The sequence below is a fragment of the Bos taurus genome, chromosome 10 (genome assembly GCF_002263795.3).
Source record: "Bos taurus isolate L1 Dominette 01449 registration number 42190680 breed Hereford chromosome 10, ARS-UCD2.0, whole genome shotgun sequence".
Taxonomy (NCBI): Eukaryota; Metazoa; Chordata; class Mammalia; order Artiodactyla; family Bovidae; genus Bos; species Bos taurus.
Window position 1 is genome coordinate 43,260,599 of NC_037337.1, and position 25,759 is coordinate 43,286,357.

The 25,759-nt window shown below is 42.8% G+C and overlaps 1 protein-coding gene across 3 annotated transcripts in view; it reads right to left on the bottom strand.

Moving 5' to 3' along the window:
• CDKL1 (cyclin dependent kinase like 1) overlaps positions 1-24,223 on the bottom strand; it is a 52,942-nt gene extending 28,719 nt beyond the window's left edge. For 2 of the 3 annotated variants that reach the window (XM_005211671.5, XM_059890431.1), the window contains exons 1-2: positions 23,726-23,782; positions 22,899-23,172 (exon numbers count right to left, since the gene is read on the bottom strand). In XM_005211671.5, the coding sequence (XP_005211728.1) occupies positions 22,899-23,066 (168 nt within the window). In that variant the 5' untranslated portion in view covers positions 23,067-23,172; positions 23,726-23,782. Of the gene's footprint in view, positions 1-22,898; positions 23,173-23,725; positions 23,783-24,112 lie in introns of those variants that run through there. The other variant, NM_001101116.1, reaches the window with a different exon arrangement.
• Between the last annotated feature and the right edge of the window lie 1,536 nt (positions 24,224-25,759).

The following is a 25,759-nucleotide window of genomic DNA, read 5'->3' on the forward strand; positions in this document are numbered from 1 at the left end:
CACTGTCACAGCAGGACCCACTGAACTGCATGGACTAAATACTACATTACACCCGTCCTCCTGTTACTGCACACCTTTTGAAAAGTCAGATTCTAATAACTACACTGTAAGCTATTCTAATAACATATAGATTCTCTCCAATTTTTGAGCATTATAAATAACGTTTTGATAAACAGCCTACTAGCTGATTGACCTTAAATTGGGCTTCCCTGGTGGTTCAGCTGGTAAAGAATCCACCTGCAGTGAGGGAGACCTGGGTTCAATCCCTGGGTTGGGAAAATCCCCTGGAGAAGGGAACGGCAATCCACTCCGGTATTCCGGCCTAGAGAATTCCATGGACTATTCAGTCCATGAGGTTGCAAAGAGTCAGATATGACTGGGTGACTTTCACTTGGACATGTTAATTAACGTCTTTAGGTTTACCATTTGTGGGAGGAGGAAGCTCAGGGGCTGCTGTGACAAAGCATATGCAGCAGTGTCAGCCCACATCATCCTCTCCAGAAAGTTTAACTGTTAATATTTTTAAATAATTTTTTATTATTTTTAATTTTATTTTTGGTTGTGCTGGATCTTCATTGTTGCACATGGGCTTTCTGTAGTCGCAGCGTGGGGGCTAGTCTTCACTGGGGTGCTCAGCCTCTCGTTGTGGTGGCTTCTCTCGTTGCGCAGCACAGGCTCTAGACTCACGGGCTTCAGTAGATGCAGCACACACAGGCTCAGTAGTTGTGACACATGGGCTTAGTTGCTCCACGGGGATCTTCCCGGACCAGGGATCGAAACTGTGCCCTGCATTGGCAGGTGGATTCTTATCCAATGTGCCACCAAGGAAGTCCTGTTAATATTATTGGGAGTTCAATCTATTTCTATTTAGGCTGACTATCTCAATTCATTTTATTCAACAAGTATTTATCTATCTTAGTGTGCATAAGGCACTCTGATAGTCCTAATGATACAGAGATAATACAGCAAGTACCAAAGCTACTCTCATGAAGCTTAGAAACTAGAAGGGGAGACAGATGTTCAACAAGTAATTACAGACGTGGTAAGTGTTACCAAAAGCCAGGGAAAGGGTACCTGGCTTGAGGGTGTTGAGTGGTCCATGGAGTGGTCCAGTGGTTCCTGAGGAAGGTGGCCATTTAGGAAGTTAGTTGGAAAGCCCCAGGAATACAACATAAATAGGCATGGCCACACTGCTTTCCAAAAGGATGGAACACACTTAGACCTCCGCCAGGAGTGTGAGAGTACATTTTACCATACCATTGAGGCATTAATAGATATTTAAGGTTTGTGACGTAGATTGCTAAATTACTTCTCAAGAGGGCTTACAATGCCTCCAGCAACACGGGAAGGTGTCACGTGATATTTAAACCACTCATCTCTCCTATTTTCTGCCGTAAGATAAGCTTTACATAGCTGTAAATAGCCAATAACTTATTTCTCAACCTATTTTCAGAAAAGTGTTCATTTAGAGAAGTCAATCACTAAAACTAAATCCCAATTAGGACTCACAAATCTTAAATTGTAAATATTTTTTGTAAATATTTTTAAATAAATTATTAACTCTCTGTAGGTTGCCAGGATTCTGGGTTGACCTGAAAACATGCTAGAGCAGCAGATATCTGGGAGACAGCTCCTGTCCTGGCTGTGTTCATTTATTCAAAAAAGGTCTCCGGAGTGTCTGCTCAGCCTCAGGCGCTGTTCAAGGCACTAGGGAAACACTGACGAAGGGGACAAGGGGCTCAAGCATTAAGCAGAGAAGTGCCACGGAGCCCTCCGTGTACAAGAATCTAGGCTGCCTTAGAGAAACTGTTCTTAGGAAGTGACTCTGAACCAGAGTCCTGGAGGGTGAGAAAGGTCTGACCAGAAAAGGGCAGGGATGGTAGAGGGATGGTGGCTTTCCAGACAGAGGGTTGGCTCTGAGCTAGGAGGGAACTTACGCCACCTAAGGAACTGCAAGATGGTGTGGTCTGCATGTCAAACACGTGGAACCGATTACCAGAGAGACAGGCAGAAGGCAGGTTCTCTGGGGCACTGAAGGACATGTTAAGAAATTTACGCTTCACCCTAAATGCAATGAGAAGCTACTGGAATGAATTTTAACAAGAAGTGATATGGATACCATTTGGGTCTTTGTTGCTATGTGGGCTTTTCTCTAGTTGCAGTGAGCGGGGGCTACTCTCCAGTTGCTCTGTGCAGGCTTCTCATTGCAGTGGCTTCTCTTGTTGCAAAACAAGAGCTTTAGGGTGCATGGGCATCAGTAGTTGCTGTTCCCAGGCTCTAGGGCACAGGCTCAGTAATTGTGGTGCACGAACTTAATTGCTTTGTGGTATGTGGGATCCTCCCAGATCAGGGTTTGAACCCAGGTCTCCTGCATTGACAGGCAGATTCTTCTCTACTGAGCCACCAGAAATCCCACCATCTGGGTGTTTTAAAGCTCACTATGGTGGCAGGATACAGAATGGCTCAGAGGAGGCAACATGACTAGAGGAGCCTGCTAACTGAGAGCTTGGAGCAGAGAAGAGGCAGGGGAGATGGGGAGATAGGCACTGTTTGGAAACAGACTTTATTATTAGGATAGTCAGGATGTGGTGATGGGCTGGAGCTGAGGGATGGAGGAGAGAGTGATGATCAAAGGTTTGTGTAATGGGGTGGATGGTGGTACCATGACTGAGAGAAAAAGCAGGTTTTGAAGGGAAGGACCTACAGCTTTGGCGCACTGGGCTGACAGGGACTCTGAGATACCAAAGTAGAGGTGTCAGGTTGGCTGGAGTTTGAGCTGAAGATAAAAGCTGGGGCGTTAGTGTGAGTGTAAGCAAAGCCATGGTGAGAAGTGATACCCAGAAGAATGAGTGAGAAAAGCGAGGCTCAAGGAGCCCAGCACCCAGATAAGTGGTAGATGAGGAGGAAGTGGAGAAGGGGAAAGGGAAGATGGTGCCCCAAGATAAGAGAGAAAACAGCAGAACATAACACGATGGAGATACGGTGATAAGAGTACACTTACTCCACGAAGATGCTGCTGCTGAAAAGTCAAGCTGGGGAGAAGGGGTTCGTGTGACCTCACTGGAAGCAGCAGTGAGACCAGGAGCCAGATGTCATGAATTTAGCATCCCCAAACCATCTGTCTCCTTTCTCTTATTGACTCCCCTGACCCTAGGGGCTGAACTCAGAGGAGCACCTGTGGTTCTGAATCCAGTTTGCAACTGGTTGCCTAGAGGTCTTGACCAGAGCTCCAATATTGTGAATGTTTGCATTGACGAAAGTCTGGATGTTTCTACCTCAAAGCTGAATGGGCTGTTTAGGGGCATTGGGAGGAATTAGATGAGAAGAATCAAGCAGCAATCTGGATGGACCGTCACAGGTTTACTCAACGTGTTTATTATACAAGAAGTCTTAATGGAATAGACTAAATTACCATACATACTATGAAGATGTAGTTCAGGGCTCTTCTAATTAAAATTCCTTCCTGTTTATGAGTATGTGAAGCCAAAGCCCCAGCCCTAGCCTCATTCCTCAGCACTCTGATTCGTGCTGGCCCAATCCTGAGGATCTCAGTGCCTCATCCCACGTCAGTCACCATCCTTTAGTTCTTCTATATCTAGAAGCCTGGGTTGGCTCACACTCAGATTTAGTTTCTCTTATATAAAAGTTTCTGCCTTTGCTGCTGCTATTTTATTTTGGTCTCTCTTCTTTTTATTTTCTCTGCATTTTGAAATATTCCTATTATGCTGCAAAGTGAAGCGTTTTTCTCTGACTTTAAAAAAGAACTGTGTTTTATCCGCTGGATTTAACCTGAGCCCTTGTCATAAGCTCAGGCTTTTCTACACCTTCTAAGGTCAAATGTTTGGCCTTAGCATTCTGAAGGATTTTTGACCTGGTTGCCAACCTTTCAGATCAGGAAATGTTGCTTTAAAGCCTTGGTTACCAAGATTCTCTTGAAAACGCTGGTGATGTATGCTGAGCCTGCAGTCTCTGGCATCAGTGGATTGGGGCCGAGAAGCAGCTGTCCATGTTAGATAAGCCCTGGATACCTGAGTTTATCACAGTCCCTACTACTCCCTGACACGAAGGACCTTTAACATCACTCTTTCATTATTAATTTTCTTAAAAGTGAGATATTTAAATGCCCAAGTTTCTATCAAAAGTGGGGAAATGTATAAGCGATAGAAATAACTGCATATTTTAATGCAAATAAAAGATTTGTTTATGAAAGCAAATCATTTCTCCCCTACCTGCCTGGCCCCTGCAGATACTGGGTTTGGAACCTCTGTCCTATGAACTCCTCAGCACTCACATGTTCTGGATTGGTCAGTATACAGACCACTACATCCGTGGTCTCTTCTATCCCCTGGTCTCTGTTCTTTGTGGGGGAGAATGGGGGGATATTTATCCTGTCTGTGCTTTAGAGAAAAGAAACAGGCTATTTTTTCAATGATCATATCCTGTTTTCCTTCCAAAAACATTCTTCTTTTCCCACAAATTTGTGGTAAATAACAAAAGAACAAGGATTAAAATTTAGAAAGTGAGAGCTGTCTTGGTAAAATGTTTTTCACAAGCCTCTGCAATTTTTGAACTTGACTCTTAGTCACAGATACATAGATCTTGTTGCAGGAATTTTTCATCAGTTAATATTCACCCAGAATGGAAAAAAGTGATGTCCCCCTCTTTATAATAATTCATCCTGGGTACATCCCAAGGATTCCCAGGTCAGCATATGATAATACTCTCAAGGGCTTGAGACCCAGCAAGGTTTATGGTGGTGTTCAGTCACCCAGTCATGTCTGACTCTGTATGACCCCAAGGACTTTAGCCTGCCAGGATCTTCTGTCCATGGGATTTCCCAGGCAAGAATACTGCAGTTACCATTTCCTTCTCCAGGGAATCTTCCTGACCCAGGGATCAAAACTGCGTCTTCTGCATTGGCAGATAGATTCTTTACCACCTGGGAAGCCCCACTTTATAGTAGCCTCGTATAACTGATAGAATTTCTTCAAAGTAGCCTAGCCTATATACTAATGAATGAACCATTATAAAATGTTTATCGCATACAGTATTATAGTCATATTCATAACACAGTATTGGAAACACTGTTACATTTTTTTAAAATTCACTTACCTGAGATGATAGACTGATATTCAGTTTCTCCCTTTATAAGAGAGGGAGAGAGATATATACTGTACATAACATGATCTTTTGAAAGCAAAGTTATAAAGCTGTGAGAACTAACACATAATTTTATATCAAGTGTCACCTACCTTATCATGCTTATGTAAGGATAGACTAATATTTACGTATATTTTATATATTCATGACACATGTAACTTTTCCATAATTGTTTTTGATTATTTCTAGGTTACACAGGTCATCTGTGAGTTACTTCAACTGTTGCAAACCTCCAAAATTTTTTCTAACATATGTATTGAAAAAATTCACATGTAAGTGACTACAAACTTACACATGGAACATGCAGTTCAAACCCATGTTGTTCAAGGGTCAACTGTGTTAAGTGTAAAAAAGAAATGATTGGATAGTATATATTTGTGTCTGTGTTTTAGAGGGAAACACATGTCCTTATATGAGCACAGGCATCCTTTGGAGAGACCGCCATTGTTCAGGGGATAAGAATGGAGACTGAGGGATAAGGCAGGTTTCTTTTCCACTGCACGTTCTTCTGCACCTTCCATCTTGTTTTCTTACATAAGCATACTTACTTATGTAAACATGATTTTTACTTTACCGTAAAAAATAGTTTTAAAAGATTTGCATAAGTCTCTTCACTATATTGTAAAACCAAGATAAATATTTTGAAGTTAGTTTCAGAGAGCTAGTTAATACATCAGCTTTGTGGTGGGGGGAGCTATTTTCATGATTTTAAAAGCTATTTAATTATCACCACCATCTCTGACCTAGAGGAAAATATTCCACACCCCTCACAGTGCTGTTGAGGAATTGTTCTTTAACACTTTTGGTAAAGGAAAGCTGCCTTGATCCCACATTTCCTTTAAATGCCCAGAGACACATGGTAGATACCCTGGCTAACACCTTAGTTTTGGGGACAGCTAGAGAAGGGGCCCCGGTGGCTCAGGCAGTAAAGAATCTGCCTTCAATGCAGGAGGCCTGGGTTCGATCCCTGGGTCTAGAAGATCTCCTGGAGAAGGGCACGGCAACTCACTCCCGTATTCTTGCCTGGAGAATTTCATGGACTGAGAAGCTTGGCAGATTACAGTCCATGGGGTCACAAAGAGGCAGACACAACTGAGAGACTAACACTTTCAGAGAAGGAATGGGTGTGACATGTGGGGGAGGAGGGAGAACTAAAAAAGCTGGAATCAGAGGTGGAAAGGTGAAGTTAATTTACATTAGGTCTGCCGTAGACAGCATGGATGGTCAGAATGCGCCAGGTAGGTCCTCTGGCCAGAGACCTGGGCTGAGATCTCTTCTGCCTTCCTCTCAAGACCCATCACAGGCAGGCTAAGGATGAGCACAGCAGATGCTCAGTTTGTTTTATTGGTTAATGAAGTTTTTGAAAAGTACTAGGAAAGAAGCAATAGCACCAATGTGATCAAAATGAGAATGAACCATGACACAGCCAAAAATTCATGCAGTAGCTCAGTTGGTAAGGATTCCACCTGCAATGCAGGAGACCCTGGTTCGATTCCTGGGTTGGGAAGGTCCACTGGGGAAGGGAGAGGCTACCCACTCCAGTATTCTTGGGCTTCCCTAGTGGTTCAGCTGGTAAAGAATCCACCTGCAATGCAGGAGACCTAGGTTGGACTCTTGGGTCGGGAATATCCCCTGGAGAAGGGAAAGGCTACCCAATCCAGTGTTCTGGCCTGGAAAATTCCATGGACTATACAGTCCATGGGGTCACAAAGAGTCCGACATGACTGAGCAACTTTCACTTTCAGTGTACTGATAGTTATAAAACAAATTATTTGTTAGGTTTTTATATAAAGTTGATAGCATAATTCATTTAAAAAATTCACCTTTCACTCTTCTAACAAAAAGGGAAATGGAATTCAGAGATTTTCTATCAGGCAATTTTACTCCAAAGCATTTTTACCACAGTGTGGTTAAAGTTAATAAGTAATAAAGAAGATTAATGATTAGCATGGAAATATGCCTGTTGAAAGCAAATTTGTGGTCTAAAACATCACTTCTGCCAAATAAAAAGGTGAGTTAAAACATTAAAAAAATTTAATGTGAAAGACACAAAGCTGGTCATTAAAAAAATTTTCATTCCATACAAAAAGTTCTACTTTCTAGAGTGGTTTGAATGTTTGATAACTATATATAACACAGTTGTCTACCTATAAACTTTTTTTTTTGGCTGGAAATAAAAAACAAGTGGCAAAAAAGCAATAGTATAATTATATTTCTTATCAATGTGCTTTATAAAATCATTTATTCAGCCTCCTTCTCCTGCTCTATGATATTTTCTAGAGTAAGGTGCGTGGCAGGGTATGTTTAAAAGCATTTAGAGTGCCGACAGATGGTGGCATGTGCTTAATCTCCTTGCAAATTGGGTATTTTTAAAAGGTAAGGAGTCTGTTTGTTGATGTCTGCTTCTTTGTTCTTGAAGTACAACCATGGCAGCTTTATCGCTTAGGAGTTCACTACACAGCAGGAACACGATCTTTCTAGACAAACACACGGTGAGCTAAGCCAAAAAAATCTTCTAATAAACAAACAGAAGAGTCTGTTACTATTTGCATTTAGTATGTTATCTTGTAAAAATAAAATCAAACAGGTCTCCACTTGTTGAATAAATAGGGAGAGAGGATGACAAGGGGGTTTGTTTGGTTTCTATCACTGTGGGCCAGGGAATGCTCCCCTTTGTCCTCCATGCTACTGACGACCAGTCTCTACAAAGTCCCAACACCTACATACATTAGCAATGAACCTCGAGGGTCAGATCTGCCCGTCTCCAGTATGAACATCTGCAAAAAATGAAAGCTGTATAATCAGAAGGCTCCAAACTGAGCCTATACGCCAAATACTGTCTGTAGATGTGTTTTCTTTGGCCAGACTGCTGTTAAAAAAATTTTTTTTTTAATTATTTGTCACTGCTTTAAAGTCAGATTTCACTCTCACTTAAAGATATGAGGACTCCTTGGAGAAATAGCCGATTCTAGAGCTGGGGGAGGTGAGCCTGGAACATTTCGTTGTGCCCCAAAGTAAAGACACATACAAGGATTGATGGGCATCTGTAAGACTGAGGAGCAGGCTCCAAGGATCCCCAAGTAGCCAAAAGTGTGACAATTGGGTATTTGAGACTCAAAAAGAATGACAGTGATGGTTTATAACATGTTGAATTTTTTAAAAATCCAGAATCCACAGTGATATTAAAAACTGTGTGTACTGGGGTGTAGGAGTGTGGGTGAAAAGAGCATTTTTTTAAAGAAAAATTATAACTAATGAATATAGCAAGAATTGTTGAGAACCACCATTTTACAATAACTCTCACTGTAATTGATTCAGGTAAGGAACTTTGGCCACCTCATGCGAAGAGTTGACTCACTGGAAAAGACTCTGATGTTGGGAAGGATTGGGGGCAAGAGGAGAAGGGGACAACAGAGAATGAGATGGCTGGATGGCATCACTGACTCGATGGACGTGAGTCTGAGTGAACTCTGGGAGTTGGTGATGGACAGGGAGGCCTGGCGTGCTGCGATTCATGGGGTCGCAAAGAGTCAGACATGACTGAGCGACTGATCTGATCTGATCTGATCTGAAGGAACTTTGGGTGACAGTTCTTGGGGAATAAGGCAGTCACACTGTTTCAAAGAATCAGCCCACAGATTACTTACTAATTATAAAGGGGAAAAGTGTTTCTTTACAATTGAGGAATATGACAGACCCATCTTAATCAAGAGATTAAAACTGAGAGCACCAGTTACAGGACAAAATGATATTATGCATTTCCTGATTAGAAACAGTGTGATGGAACAGCCTTAAACATGCTGAAATCATTTACCCTGAATCAAATCACATGGAAACAGTCAGACTTGTGTGGAGGCACATCTGGCAAAATGACTGACGTGGACTCTTCCCAAATGTCAATACCATGAAAGACTGAAAAAAGAATTTAAAAGTTAGAGAACTGTTGGATAGCCGCACGTAAAGCAATGAAGTTAGAACACACCCTCTCACCATACACAAAACTCAAAAGTTGCTTAAAGACTTACACATAAGATGTGACATCATAAAACTCTTAGAAGAGAACATAGGGAAAAGATTCTCTAAAATAAATCGTACCAGTGTTTTCTTAGGTCAGTGTTTCCCCCAGACCAAGGCAATAGAAATAAAAACAAAAATAAACAAATGGGACCTAATCAAACTTACATGGTTTTGCACAGCAAGAGAAACCATAAACAAAATGAAAAGACAACCAACAGAATGGGAGAAAATAATTGCAAATGATGTGACCAACAAAGGATTAATTTCCAAAATATACAAATAACTCATACAACTAAACAATGAGAAACAAACAACCCAATTGAAAAATGGGCAGAAGACCTATTTCTCCAAAGAAGAAATACAGATGGCCAACAAGCATGTGAAAAGATGCTTAGCATTGCTAATTATAAAGACATGCAAATCAAAACTACAATTAGGTACCACCTGATACCAGTCAGAATGGTCATCACTGAAAAGTCTACAAATAACAAATGCTGAAGAACATGTGGAGAAAAGGGAACTCTCCTACACTGTTACAGGAGATGCAAGTTGGTGCAGCCACTGTGGAAGACAGGATGGAGGTTCCACAGAAAACTAAAAATAGAATTACCGTATGATCCAGCAAGCCCACTTCTGGACATATACCTGGACAAAACTATTAATATCATTCAAAAAGATATTTCACCCCTATGTTCACAGCAACACTATCCACAATAGCCAAGATGTGTGTGTGTGTTAGTTGTTCAGTTGTGTCCTACTCTTTGCAACCCCATGGACTGTAGCCTTCCAGGCTCCTCTGTCCATGGGATTCTCCAGGCAAGAATACTGGGGTTGGTTGCCATTTCCTTCTCCAGGGGATCTTCCTGACCCAAGAATCAAACCCGGGTCTCCTGCATTGCAGTCCGATTCTTTACTCTCTGAGCCACCAGGGACGCCTAGCCAAGACATGGAAACAACCTAAATGTGTATCCATTGATGGACAAATGCATAAAGGAAATGTGGTACATATGTACAATGGAATACTACTTATAAAAAAAAATAAAATAATGCCATTTGCCGCAAAACGGATGCAACTAGAGATGATCACATTGTAGAAAGACAAAGACAAATTCCACTCATATGTGGAATCTAAAATATGACACAAATGAACATATCTATGAAACGGAAACAGAATCACTGACATAGAGAGCAGACTTGTGGTTACCAAGGGGCAGGGTATTGGGGGAGGAGTGGGGCAGGATTGGGGTTAGCAGATGTAAGTTTTTGTGTACAGAATGGATAAACAACAAGGTCCTAATGTATAGCACAGAGAACTATATTCAACATCCTATGATAAACCATAATGGAAGAGAATATAAAAAAGAATGTGTGTGTGTGTGTGTATATATATATGTAAAGCTGAATATGTAAAACATATATATGTAAAACTGAATCACTTTGCTGTAGAGCAGTAATTAACACAACATTGTAAATCAACTATACTTCCAATTAAGAAAAGAATACTGGACTTCCCTGGTAGTCCAGTGGCTAAAACTCTGGGCTCCCAATGCAGGGGGCCCAGGTTCGATCCCTGGTCAGGGAACTAGATCCCACATGCCTCAACTAAGACTCAGTGCAACCAAATAAATAAATATATTTTTTTAAAAAAGGAAAAGAATACTGTTTTAGATTAAAGGAGGTTACAAAAACATGACAATTAAATGCAATGTGTGCTCAGTTATTAATCATGTACTAAAATATACATATAATATACATGTATATACGCTTATTCTCATAAACACATTATATATATTATTGAGACAATACAAAAAATTTGAACACAGACTATATATATTAAATAATAGTACTGAATCAATGATAACATTTCTAGAATGTGGAAATCATATTGTGGTACATAGAAAAATTTCTTTGTTCTAGGAGATTCATGCTGTATAGTTAAGAAAAATGTGTGTGCATCAGCCAAAAAAGTGCGTGCGTGTGTGTGATAGAGGTAGAAATGAAGTGGAATTCTAACTGTTAGAATTAGCTACATTAATGAATCTTGTTAAAGATACACAAGTATTCATTGTGTTAGTCTTTCCACTTATGTGTGTATAATTTTTTTCAAAATAAAGAGTTATGGGGGAGAACCCAGGAGATTTTAAAGAAAATTTTGATCTCTGGCTTTAAGAAAAAGTCTCAGAAAGACTAGCATGCAGCCACCTGCTTCTCACAAGACAGTCTCCAGTTTGCCCTAGTCTCCACTGCTCCGTCTTGTCTTGCGTTCAGCCTGTTTCACTGGTTTACGTTACCAGTGTGAATCCCCACAGACATCGGAGTTAGTAAACCATAAGAATGCCGAACATGGTTAAAAACAACTTATGGAAATATGTTACTAATCTATTTAAAATAAGCCAATTAAGCAAGATTAAGATAATGGACCTAGAAATGGCACCGATTAGCAACAGCAGGATTAAATTCTTAAAGATGTCACAGGATTTCCCAAGGAGACTTTTACTGAGTTGGGAAATATTACTCAAATAATAATTCAACAAGTACTACGGGACCAGACACCTTTAGAGATTACGAACACTCTGATTAGACTCTAATGCTAGCGAGCATTCACACGGTTCTCTGCCAGCATTCAGTGGAATGGGGCCTTGGCACAAGAGCACATGGCATTAAGCACTGAATAAATACTGAAAAACAGGGAACCATGACTGTCCTGTTCCCCACAGCAATTTACAGTCATCAGGACGGTAATCTGCCCAGCAGTGTTTCTGGTCTGATGTTTTAAGACAGGAGAGACCATGTGAAGTACTAGCCCCTTCAGCTTCTCCTCTTGGTCGCCCACCTTCTGCCAGCCTGTACCTTTCTCTCTCCTTTCTCTACTGTTCCTCCTTTCTCCTACTCTGTCCTTTGCTGCTGCTCTTTTTGAACCTCTGCTTTCCTGCCCTTGCATCCTTAAGGTGCTTGACCGCTGTACGGTGTTTGTCCCCAAAGCACCCTGCTCCCCTCAGCAGTGAGTCAGCAGAGCAATGCCAAACAGAGACATAAATCATGGCGATAAGGTGGGCCGGGTTCCAGGAGGCACTGGAGCTTGCCCAAGGTTACCCAACAGCTTCGATCCGGATCAGAAACTGAAGCTCCTAACTGCGGCTCCTATTCCCAAGCAGCCTCACAGCCCACAGCCTCACTGGAAGTTATTGAAAGTGAGGAGACTAGGGAAAAATGGAATGCTCTGAACATGTGGTAGGTTGTTACTCTTCATGTCTGCTGCTGCTGCTGCTGCTAAGTCGCTTCAGTCGTGTCCGACTCTGTGCGACCCCATAGACGGCAGCCCACCAGGCTCCCCTGTCCCTGGGATTCTCTAGGCAAGAACACTGGAGTGGGTAATTACAGTCAAATGAGAGCATGTTTCTGGCACATAGTACATAGTCAGCATTCTTACCTTCCTATACCTCATGGACCTTTTTTTTTTTTCTTATTTGTTACTCAAAGAAGTCTTTTTACACAGCTTTTCTTAATCATCCCTCAATGAAATTTTAACTCCACAAATATACAGTACATCTGTATATGTACTGTATGTATACATGCTTTATACAATAAAAAGTTAGGACCCCCATTCCTAAGAACCAACTTTCACCCTCTTCGGTGACACTGCTCATTAAGAATGAATGAACTGCACTTCCACTCACCACATCACTTTGCTTGACCTCCCAAATTGTTTGTAATTATTTTATATTGTTAGGTTAATCGTGTTTGTATTATGGCTTGCAATTGTAATTAACTTTTATTTTTTGTCTGGTTATTGATTGTGAAAACTGATAAACATCTTCTACTATTGTGATTATGTAACTGTTACTTCATACCATTGTATCATGATTTGTCAACAGAAAAAAATTGAATCCTTTATCACCAAAACTATCATTTAATAGGAAAACCTCTAATAACTTTTTAAAATCTAGATGCATATCAGAATTATCTTGGAATTTTTTGAAAAACACAAATGCCCAGGTATTTCTCCAAAGCTCCAGATATGTTTTTAATGAGTAGCTGTGTTTAAAAACAACTGGACTAAATGATGATCTTTTACTTTTATCTAGTTTGTTTCACTTTTTCTAGTTCATATTTAGTGCTCCCATTTCATTTAGTTTATGTTTTCCAATTTCTCTATCTCTTCTTTTTTTTTGATGTTCTTCCTCAAGTCTTTATCAAGCATACTAGAAAAGCTTTTGTATACATAAATAAAAATAGTAGGTATACTATATATATTTTAGAAAACTTACAGATTTTTGCCTAATTTAAAAATTTATGACATTTTGATTCTACTTGTTTTTCTTAGTATGAATAGAATGATAGATTTCTAATTAAAAAAAAATAGGTATGCAAACAAGCAACAAAGGTTTACTGTATAGCACAGGGAACTATAGTCAATATTTTATAATATTACACTATAATGTAATATTATAATATAATGTAATATTAAATTATACCAAAAGATAATCTCAAAAATAATATATGTGTATATGTATAACTGAATCACTTTGATGTGCACCTGAACCATTGTAAGTCAACTATGCTTCATTAAAATATATATATTAAGGGAAAGAAAATGAATGAACCTGGGATTTCCTGGTGGCTCAGTGGTAGAGAATCCTCCCAATGCAGGAGACACAGGTTTAATCCCTGATCCAGGAAGATCCCACATGCCACAGGGCAGCTAAGCCCATGCACCACAACTACTGAGCCTATGCTCCAGAGCCGGGGAGCTGAAGCCACTGAGCCCACGTGCCCTGGAGCCCGCGCTCCACAACAAGAGAAGCCATGGCAATGAGAAGCTCGTAGCCCACAGAGCAACGAAGATACAGTGCAGCAATCAATAAATTAATTAATTAAAATACACAATAAAAAAATCAATGAGCTTTACTGTAGTGTTTATAGTAAAGTTTTAAATGGACATTTACCCCCATGTTTATCCTCACCTTTGTGGGTTGCAAACCATAACTGTGTACCTACTAAAACAATCTATAGGGTTAAAAACAAAAATTGGAAAGAACTGATATTCCAGTAAGAACCCCAGGTTTCCATGAAAGCCATGAGTCTCCGAAGTAAGGCTCACTGGAGGCAAGAGCAGGATAAATTCTGAGGACCAGTCACTGGGAGACTTCAGAAAGAGTGCAGTGTTTGGTGTTCCGAGGCGTGGGAGCAGCAGGGCGTGGATGTGGGGGCCGACAGAACTGTGTGTGCATCCAGCTCACTAACCAGGAGGCCACAGCAAGTCATTGACCATCCTACATCCTTCAGTAAAATGGGATAGCAATGCCTGCCTCCTAGGGTTGTTGTAAGTGTAATTTGTGCATCTTAGGTAACAATCCTCGGGCTTTCACCCAAGACCACTGGGTCACCAGATGGGAATACGATTCCTTCTCCACGTCGTCACTCTAGCTTTTCTACCTTTTGGAAGGAGGGTGTGTGGTGTGCTGTCACTCAGTCTCATCTGACTCTTTGCAATCCCATGGACTATAGCCCACCGGGCTCCTCTGTCCATGGGGATTCTCCAGGCAAGAGTGTATTGCCATGCCTTCCTCCAGGGAATCTTCTCGACCCAGGGATAGAACCCAGGTCTCCCGCATTGCAGGTGGACTCTTTACCATGTGAACCGCCGGGGAAGGACGGTAGTCACAAATTTTGACTGATGTTTGTCTGATCTACTTAAAGGCCACTGTACCATCTGCCAGCACCTCATAGCTGCTGGCTGGCATTCTTTGATTCCACTTCCAATAGTTCTATCATTTGCATTCCACAGAGAGAAGCTTCTGCAACACAGAGACTCGGGACCTTAGTAATCCAATGATTCTGGGCCAGTCGGCTCATGTTTGCTTAGAACCACACAGCTTTTTTCTTGCTGGACACACAGATGTTCCCCAAGGGGCTGGGTTGGATTCAAGTACAGCCACCTGCTTTATGTAGAAGCAGTGATCACTTCCCACCACAGGTCTATGATGCCAGACTTTTTTTAAAAAAACTAATCTGTAGTCTTGGATATTTCAAAATTTTATTTTTTCATTTATGGCTGCACAGGGTTTTTGTTGCTGCACATGGGTTTTCTCTACTTGTGGCAAATGGGGGCTACTCTCCAAATGTGGTGCACAGGCTTCTCCTTGCAGTAGCATCTCTTGTTGAGGCACAGGCTCTAGGCTCATGGGCTTCAGTAGCTGGAGTGTGTGGGCTCAAGAGTTGTGGTGCACAGGCTTAGTTGCTCCACAGCACGTGGGATCTTCCCAGACCAGGGATTGAACCCCTGTACCCTGCACTGGCAGGCGGATTCTTAACCACTGGATCACCAGGGAAATCCCAGCCTTCTTGATTTTAGATGATTTCCTTTCGGGAATGTTGTCTCTCTCTGTAACCTGGCCTCTCTCATGACCATCACACCTCCTATCCAAAATATCTTTATATGTTTGAACCCTAGTTATGCAAAAGGGGTTGAATTCTTTCCTGAATGGTTCATGGGTCATAGCACAAATCAGCTGCTGTATATCCTGGTAGAAGAAGTTCTAGGCCAAACAGCTTTAAGATAGCTGTGGGTCCTGTTACCTAAAGATTAAGGAGAGTGTAGGGAAAGAACCTAGCAACATTCCAAATAAAAGAAGAGGTGGCCTAATCTCCTAACTGGTCCCTGAATTGGTCTTTTATTATGCTATAATAGCTGTTTTTGGTCATGGTCCAGGTTGGCAACTCAAGGTGAGTTATCTTGACTAGAGCCAAGGTCATGGCTCCAGGAATTCTCTCCCTCCATTAGCATACTCATTTATTTCATATTACAAACAACAACTTCAAACACTCTCCCTTGATGCCACATCCTTCTAAGCACATACTGCCCCATTTCTCGGTTTCCTTTTATAATAAAACTTCTCAGAAGAGTTGTCTCTATCACTGTCTTCACTTTGCTCTTTTGCTCTTCTCTTGAACCCTCCCTGATGAAGCTTTCATTCCTACCTTTCTACTCAAACAGCTCTCATTAAGATCTCAAATGACCCTCATATTTTCAACACACACACACACACACACACACACACACACACACACACACACACACAGAAGTCGTTCAGTCGTGTCCAACTCTTTTCGACCCCATGGATTGTAGCCCACCAGGCTCCTTGGTCCATGGGATTTTCCAGGCATGAATACTGGAGTGGGTTGCCGTTTCCTTCTCCCAATGGCAAATTCTAAGTCTGTACAAAAGGTGACCTTTGACAAATGCTCCTCATTCTTGAAACATTTGCTTCCTTCAGCCTTTTTTTTGTTTTGTTTTGCCACACCATGTAGCTAGTGGGCTTCCCTTGTGGCTCAGCTGGTAAAGAATCTGCCTGCAAGGTGGGAGACCTGGGTTCGATCCCTGGGTTGGGAAGATCACCTGGAGAAGGGAAAGGCTACCCACTCCAGTATTCTGGCCTGGAGAATTCCATGGACTAACTATACTGTCCATGGGGTCACAAAGAGTCGAACACGACTGAGCGACTTTCACTTTCACATGTAGCTTGTGGGATCTTAGTTCCTAGATCAGTGATTGAAATCAGACCCTCTGCAGTGGAAGCATGGAGTCTGAACCACTGAACCCCAGGAAAATCCCTTCCCTCAGCTCATAAGGACATTGACCTCAAATTTTCCTGCCTCAAAGAGCACCCCTTCTTACCTCTTTCACTGGTTCCTCAGCTTATTGACCTCCAGATGCTGGAGCTCCAGGGCTCAATCTTTGACATTTGTCTCTCTGCTCCCCTTGGTGGAAAGGTCCCCAGACTATTCCCTGAATGCCAGACTTGAGCATTCAATTGCCCACTTTACAGTGGGTCTGCATCTCAAATATTACATTTCCAAAACAGAATTCTTGATTTTCTTTCCCCTAAATTTGCACCTGGGTCTCCCTATCAGTGAATGATCTCTTTGTTCTTCCAGGTCCTCAAGTGAAGAACTCGAGTCATTCTTGATTCCTCATCCAACCATCAGATTCCTATGTGCTCTCCTCTCTGAATATATCTTGAATCTGACCACCTCCACTGCTGCCTCTCTGACCCAAACCCCATCACCTCACACCTGGGTCACATGAAGTCTGCTAACAGAGCTTCCTGCTCATGAAGCTGGAGTAAGCAGCCGCTAGAGGAACCCTTCTGGGATATAAGACGTGCCTGGGCACCCCTCTACTCAAAACCCTCTGATGACTCCCATCTCACTCAAAGTAAAATCCACAGCTCCTACCATGGCCCACAGGCCCTCATATCTGACCCACTCACCCCTGTAACATCGTCTTCCATGACTCTCGTCCTCGCTTACCCTGCTTCAGGCACACTCTTCTCTTTGCTCCTTCTACAACACACCAGAACACACCTAGCACACATCCCTTGATCTTCCCTCGGGGCCTCTGTCCTACCCTCCACCTGCCTAGAACGTTTTCCCCCTGAAGAGCTGCAAGAGTCACCCCTTCACATCTCCTCTGGAATGTCTTCAAATGTCATTCATCAGGAAAGCTTTCCCTAACCACTCTGTATAAAGAAGCAAGCCCTTCCCTCACCTTAACCCCTTACCCTGCTTCATTTTTCACCACGTGACATGCAGGTTTACTGTTAGTCTCTCGTTTGTGAGGACAGACACCTAGAACAGTGCCTGGGACATGACAGGTGTTCTGCAGAAATCCCTGTGTTCACGCCAAATGAACACGTGTCAACTGTCTTACACACAGGTGTCGCATCAAAACCACTGACTGAGGGACTTCCAAGGTTGGCCAGTGGCTAAGACTCCATGTTCCCAATGCAGGGGGCCCGAGTTCAATCCCTGGTGAGGGAACTAGATCCCACGTGCCACACCTAAGAGTTCACGTGCCGCAACTAAAAGGTCTCACGTGCTGCAGCTAAGACCCAGGGCAGCCAGATAAATAAATAAATACTAAAAAATAAACGAAAAAACGCTGACTGAAAATACTGACTTCTTTTTTTCCCACAGTGGAAAGTGAGTTTGAGAAAGGGTGGGATAGTCGCTTTGTGCTCAGGTACTGCAGGATAATTTTATTTCTGTCACTGCTGTTTTAGAGTATGAGCTGACTATTTCGTTCATGTATTTGTTTGGCTGGGTCAAGTCTTAGTTGCGGCACACTGACCTTCGTTGTGTCATATGGGATCTTTCCATGAGGCGCGTGGATTCTCTAGTTGTGGCACCCCAGCTTACAAGCTCCTCAGCATGTGAGATCTTAGTTCCCCGACCAGGCACCAAACGCTCAATCCCCTGCATTGCGTGGTGGATTCTTTATCACTGGACCACCAGGGAAGTCCCTGAGCTAATTTTAACTGGAGCCATTGTTTATTTTTCTAAAAGCCTAATTATGTAACCTGGAAAAAATAAGATTCAAAATGAAAATATTAAAGGGTTGACTGCAATAGGACTTCTTGGTGAAGAGTGGATTACATTTAGAGAGCAATTTATGAGTACAAATACTGAATTTATCTCATAAAAACGTGTTATACTTTTTTTTCCCCAAGTGGCGTGAAGTAATACTATTTGAAAAGTGTTTCAAATGTTCAGAAAAATATGTTTTCTAAAAATATTAGCAAAATTGGTTTCTTGATAATAATTTTCATCCTTAAAACCATTTACCAATGAATGGTTACATCTTCATATATGCTTCACATCAAGAACAGGAAACACTATAGATGTGCTGCCTTAATAATTAAGCAATTGACTGCTGGACAGTTCACTCCCATGATCTTATCTGCTTAATGGAAACAACTGTAATTTTTAAAAGAGTCCAATAGCAATTATTAGGAGTTGCTTTAAGTCATTAAATAAATGGTTTTAAAAACATATCTGAGGATAGATACATGCCAAATTCTACTATAATATAAAATCCAAGGGACCATTCCTTTCTTTTGTAGTATTAGAATTTTGTTGTATCAGATAGATCTTAAAAGTAAGACAGCATCTGATCCAGGGAGTTTTGTTCTCAGACATAGTACTAACTTTTGTGACATTTAGGCTGCACAAAACAAATGAAGTCTACATTTTCATCAATGGATAGTGAAATGGGAAAAACAGGGGCAATGATCTCTCTCTCATACACACATACACTGTTACACTTGTATCCTCTCACACACCAGAGAAACGTATATACAGAGAGATGTTGACTTAGTTGTCAACTACTCTCTCAGGAAGACTGCTTTCTCCTAAAGTTATATCGTTCCTAGTTTTTAAAAAATATTAAAATGTCCTTTTGTTTATGAAGTAATGGTGATAAACTAGTTTCTTCAAATATTGACCACCCAATCTGTAAAAATATTTTTTTTGAAGTTTATTGATTCATGAAATTTAAAAGTCTGCAAATGATAACTTTCTACTAAAAATATCTTAGCTGGTTTCCCTCTTTTCAGGTGAAAGCCAAACTCTTCAGCCTGGCATTTGAAGCCTTCTATATCTGGTCTTAATCTGCTTTTTTTACTTTCCTTATCACAATAAGGGCAGTCTGGGGTTCAGCCCTTGACCAATGTCACCCACTAAGGTCACTAAGATACCTTTAGCCTCAGTCATCCTAGTTCCTGATCTTAGCAAAGGTCATTAACAGCCTCAACTCTGTGAGGGGTATGCAAGGAAAACCCTAGGAATGCACACTCAGTGAGCCCTTGAGTTCACAGAACTGTGCTTCGTGCCCAGGTTAGTATTCCCCTTCCATGGTCAATGGGGCAATGCCTTGAATGCAGCTCAGACGGGGCCCTAAACACGAACCTAGACCTCACCAATTTCTTGTTCTCATGGACAACAACATGTCCCCAAGGCAGGATGGGCATCTGGGACCAGGTGCGTGGATGTGCAAACCATCACTTATCCCAGGGCCAGACCTGTATTCCAGGACATTCCTTGCACCCCTTCTTAATGGACATTGGCTTCCTTTCCTTCTCTTTTCTCCCAGGCCTGTTAGCACCCAGCAGGAATCTTGGCTAAGACTTTGGGGTTACCTGTGTTCCCTCCATACACTGCTTTCCACTATGCACCTTTTTTTTTCTCCCTAGCAGAGACTGGCTGCCCTGAACACCTTATCTCTCATTCCACATTTCAAAGTCTAGTTTAAACAAGCCTCCAAACACTTCATTTAGAGGGCTCAAACCAGGCATGGGAACACAAGGTGAATGACACAGGCCCTGCCCACTAGGAACTTAGTCTACTGGGAGTGAGAGCTGAGGCAGAATTCATCTCCCACCAGTTACACATCTGTAAGACAGGATGTACGCTTTAATGCAAACATTGTTTTAGGTATAATGAGACTCCATAAATATTTACTGAATAAATATATGGAAAAAATATGACTTGACTTAACAAACCCTCAATTCATTTATTCAGCAAATATTTAAGTGCCCATTATCAAGAATATCAAGAATTCAGACAAGTTAGGGCTTGAAGGGACAGACTCTACTGGTAATCTAGTCCCATCACCTCATACAGACCAGAGGAGTCTACAGCTGTGCCCTTGATTTTGGGGAATGGAGTGTTGTGTGCCTTGAAATCAGGGTTCTGCGTACACACCTATCCTTCAGAGGACATCAGTATTCAGTTATTCAAGAAAACACATCTGACTTCCTAATTTATTGGCAACACCTACCCTTTCTTTTTTGGTTGTGCCATAGGGCATATGAGACCTTAGTTCCCAGGCCAGGGATCGAACCCCCAACTCCTGCAGTGGAAGCACACAGCCTGAATCACTGGACTACCAGGGAAGTCCCAACCTACAGTTTCTAGGAGCTTATTTTGTTAACATCTTTTTTTCAACAATAACATTTATTGGAGGTACATTACATGCCAAGTGGTTGACACAGAGATCCGAGGAGAGGCCCCCATCCTGGAGAAAGTGAATTAATTCAGAGACTAAACTTGTAAATACCATATTGCTAAAGAATAGTGAGAGGCTTCAGAGAGGCACCTGTAGGTGACCTTCAGAATCAGAAAAAGAGTATCTCTCCACTAGAAACAGACTGGCTTTTCTCTGGAGTAAATGAATCCTGTTGAAATTCAGTGATCACCTTCTCCTATAGGAAAGCCTGAGAAACTGAAAAACGCCCATGGGCCCCAGAGAAACCGTGAGACCCTCTTTCCCTGTGTAGAGGGGGGAGGGCAGGGAGTCCAGGGAGATGGGCAAACACTGCTGTCTCACTCTGCCCTAGGGAACACTGCACAGGGGCTTCAGAAGTGTCTTCTCGAACTGAAAACATTCTGCTGGTAAAAATGTCCTAGATCTAAAGAGAGAAAGTTTTCCTGTTATCCACCCATTTTAATTTATCTGCAGCCTGATACTTCCTATTCGGGGTCCAGTGATAATCCCACCCACTTAATTCACAGGAGAAAGAATTTAGAGAGCCCTGGAAAAAAGGGAGAAGCAGAGGGAAAATCCCATGGACAGAGGAGCCTGGTAGGCTGCAGTCCATGGGGTCGCTGAGGGTCAGACACGACTGAGCGACTTCACTTTCACTTTTCACTTTCATGCATTGGAGAAAGAAATGGCAACCCACTCCAGTGCTCTTGCCTGGAGAATCCCAGGGACAGGGGAGCCTGGTGGGCTGCCGTCTCTGGGGTCACACAGAGTCAGACAAGACTGAAGCAACTTAGCAGCAGCAGCAGCAGAGGTAAGAGGAGACTCCCCAGATATTCCACTCAGCCCCCACGAGGCTGCTCTTCCCTTGTTGGATAGTCAGTTACACATGTCAGAACACAGAAAGTGAAAGTGAAGTTGCTCAGCCGTGTCCGACTCTTTGCGACCCCATGGACTGTAGCCTACCAGGCTCCTCTGTCCATGGAATTTTCCAGGCAAGAGTACTGGAATGGATTGCCATTTCCTTCTCCAGGGGATCTTCCCAAGCCAAGGATCAAACCCGGGTCTCCTGCATTGTAGACAGACGCCTTACTGTCTGAGCCACCAGGGAAGTCCTAGGTCCTGTTTAAAACCAGACCCAACAGAGAAAGTTAATCTGTTGAAAGAACCTCCACCATGTTCACTGCAGGTCGCACTCTACATAGGGCAGGATTTGGAGTTCATCTTCACAGAAATAAAAAAATGAAGGAAAAATACTTTCCTTCTTCATTTCCATTTCAGGAAACAGATACTTTCAGCTTGTAATAAACACTCACCCCCTCCAAGTATCATGGTCTCCAAGAGCTAACTAGTGAACATTTTTAAAGCAATCATTTCACTTACAGAAAAATCCTTCTTCTAGAGACAAGACAAAGACATTATGAAGCTCAGCAGTAGATCAAGGCAAGGTGTAATGAGAACCTGTCAGCTTCCTGGGAGTTTGAAAACAGGTGAATGATTAATTCTCTTCATAGACTAAGAATATCAACAGAGGCTAGCCTAGAAGTTTAAAAATCATGCACACCAGCAGACTGGAGTTGTGGAAAGTTCCTATACTGTTAAAGTTGATGACTCTTGAGGAACCAGATCTACAGGTGACATGTGAAAGAAGCTATCGGGAAGAAAAATAAAATATCCCACAGCAAGTCTGAAAGTGAAGACCATCTTTCCCCACACCTATGACTTTCTAATTCATTATACAATTGGTGACTGGTGCACAGATACCCCATCTGTATCATTGAGGACCAAAGTCTGTGAAGGAAGATGTGACCACATCTCAAGGCATTTATTTCATATAACATGACTCACTTTAATTTTTTTTTTTTTAGTTCCTTAAAATTCACCTTAAAGAAATTACCTTGAGCATGCGGATTTCTCGAAGGGCGATTTTCTTTATGACAGGGTCATCTTCTGATTCCAGAAACTTCTTGATGGCCACAATCTGACCTGTGTCCCTGTTTCGGCATTTGAAAACAACTCCATAGGATCCTTCACCAATTTTCCCAATTTTTTCATACTTCTCCATCACTGATGAATAAATTCTTAAAATGGATCTTCACATAGTTTGAAAATGTCGCTTAGTAAATATTGGCATGAACAGCTCCACTCAACAATGGGTCTTTGTCAAGGGCCTAAGACAGAAGACTGCAGTTGTTACACAATTAGGAATCAACCCAGTCCCTTAAACCCTCGCCCCTCAGCCGTGGCCACTCGGTCAAAGACGACGGCCTGGAGTCAGCTGCCTTTGGTAACTCAAGTTTAATCCTCTGTTGTATATACCCTGAAAGTTAAAATGTAACCTGTCATCCTGAAACGAGCCGAGTTGTAAGACTATCTTTTCAATGTCAGGTTCATCCGATCTAAGACATATGAGCTGGCTGGAGAACCTGGAAGGTTAAGGGCTTCCCCGGTTCTAATATAGGGTCTCGTTTCCTTTCCGCAAGAAGACACCGCCCGACTCCCCGCGGGGGCGGCGGCGGGGCGGGACAGGATGGGAGAGCCCCGCGAGGTAGGGCCCGGAGCCCGCAAGGAGCAGGGCAACGCCGTCCTGCCGCCGCGCGGGGCCGGGGGGAGACCCTCCTACGTCGCCCCCGCTTCCCACCCGAGCTCTGGCCGGCGCCGCGCAGCCTCGTGCGGCGCCACGTGGCGGCCTGGCCCGCGCCTCCCTCCCCGTCCGGGACTCACGGCGCCGCGGCTGCCCCGCCGGCCTCACTCCAGCCTAGCCGACTCTGGCCCGGCTCTGTCGCAGCCCGCCGGCCCGCGATCCCTATGGGAACCGGCCTCCGCCCCAGGCTGGCCAGGGCGGGGCCGCCGCGCCCATAGGCGTCCCTCCTAGACCCGGCCGCCGTCCTAGGTGCGGCGAGAGGCCCGGGTGGGCGGCCCTGGGGACCCGGGAGGAGCTGTGAGTGGCCTTCTGCCCCGGGAGAGGAGGCCTGCAAGATTGCAAACTCCAGCAGGTCGTGGAAAACGCAGCTCTGGCAGTCTGCTGCAAAGACGCCTGCGCTGGGAGCCGCCCCCGCCCCCGCCCCCCCAACGCCCCTGCCCCACTCCCACTTTCCTCGCAGCCTGTACCATACGGGGTGATAACTGTGACCTCCTATTGCGGGACGGTACACGCCTTGAGGGCAGCCTCTGTGTCTGCCGTGGTCAGTGCTGTAGCAGCCGGTGACGAATGAATGAGTGAGAGAAAGGGATCCACGAAAAGTGGAGGAATGGTGACAGTATGATGACTGAAGCCGTCTACACTTTCTTCCCACAAGCTGGCAGGGCTGTGGAGCGGGGTACGGTTCCATTAGAGCTGGGCTTATAACTTGGGAGATGGAGGCTCACAGAGCCAGCCTTGTCTTACATTCCTTATTTACATCCTTCTCCCACCTGGCTCCTCGCTCTGGTCTGAGCACAATGAAGGAAAATGAATGGACCTGGGGGAAATCTCAGAATATGGTAACTTGCCCCTGGGCAGATTGCCTCAGTATTTTATCATCTTTTCCATTCCATAAGCGCAGGATCAAGATGGATGTTGCCGTGGAAGCAATAGCTGAAGAGAGAATATTTTCATACTGTCTATGAAGTGGGGACCAATCCTGTGCCAAGCAGAATGTCACTAAATGTAAATCTGGATAGGGTTCAGGAAGGAGCTGCAGTTAGGAGGAGAGAGTTTGGTGGCTGCCTTGAAAATGGAGTGGCATATGAATGGGGTCCAGGGATGGGCTAGAGGTGGTCTGTGAACTCCCCCAAAATTGTTTGCAAATAGTGTTTTCTGTCTCTATAGTTATGCCTCTTCCAGCATGTCATATAAATGGAATTATACATTGTATAGCCTTTTGAGGCTAAGCTTCTTTCTCTTAATAGATTTGAGATTCATCCATATTGTTGCATTTATCATTAGTTCCTTCCTTTTTATTACTGAGTAGTAGTCCATTGTCTGGATATTATTTATCCATTCCCAACTGAACATTTGAGTTGTTTCCAGTTTTGGTGGTTATAAACCAAACCACTATAAATATTAGTGTATGGTCTTTTGTGTGAACATATGTTTTCACTTCTCTTGAGAAAATAATGCAAAGGAGGAGTACTGCTGGGTCATATGTTAAGTATATATTACTGTAAGTGACTGCCAAAATGTTTTCCAAAGTGACTGTACCATTTTACATTCCTGCCAGCAATGTCCCAATTACTCTGCATCTTTGCCAACATTTGGTATTCACTTCTTTTGATTCAGTCATTCTAAAAGATGGGTAATGGTCTCTTGTGGTTTTAATTTGCATTTCCCTAATGACTAACATTGAGCAGTTTTTCATATGCTAATTTGTCATCTGTTTTCTCACTTAAAAGTTCCAGAAGGTTTTTGTAAATTCCTTGAGGTTTTCTCTGTGGACAATCATGTCATCTCCAAATAGGGACAGTTTTTGTTCTTCCTGAGTGGTGTGCTTATTTCTTTTCCTTGCCTTACTGCACTTAGTACATCCTCCAGTGTGACCTCAAATAGGAGTGGTGAGAGCTTATGTGCCTGCTACTGATCTTAGGACAAAAACATCCAATCTTGCACTGCTAATTATCTGGCACTAACTAGATTTTTTGTAGGCAGTCTCTAAGATGGCCCTCAGTGATCTCTGCCTCATGGTATTCATGCCCTTCCATTCAATGTAGGCTTGACCTGGTGACTCGCTTCTAGGGAATAAAATATGTTTAAGTGAAAGTGGAGAGTGAAAAAGTTGG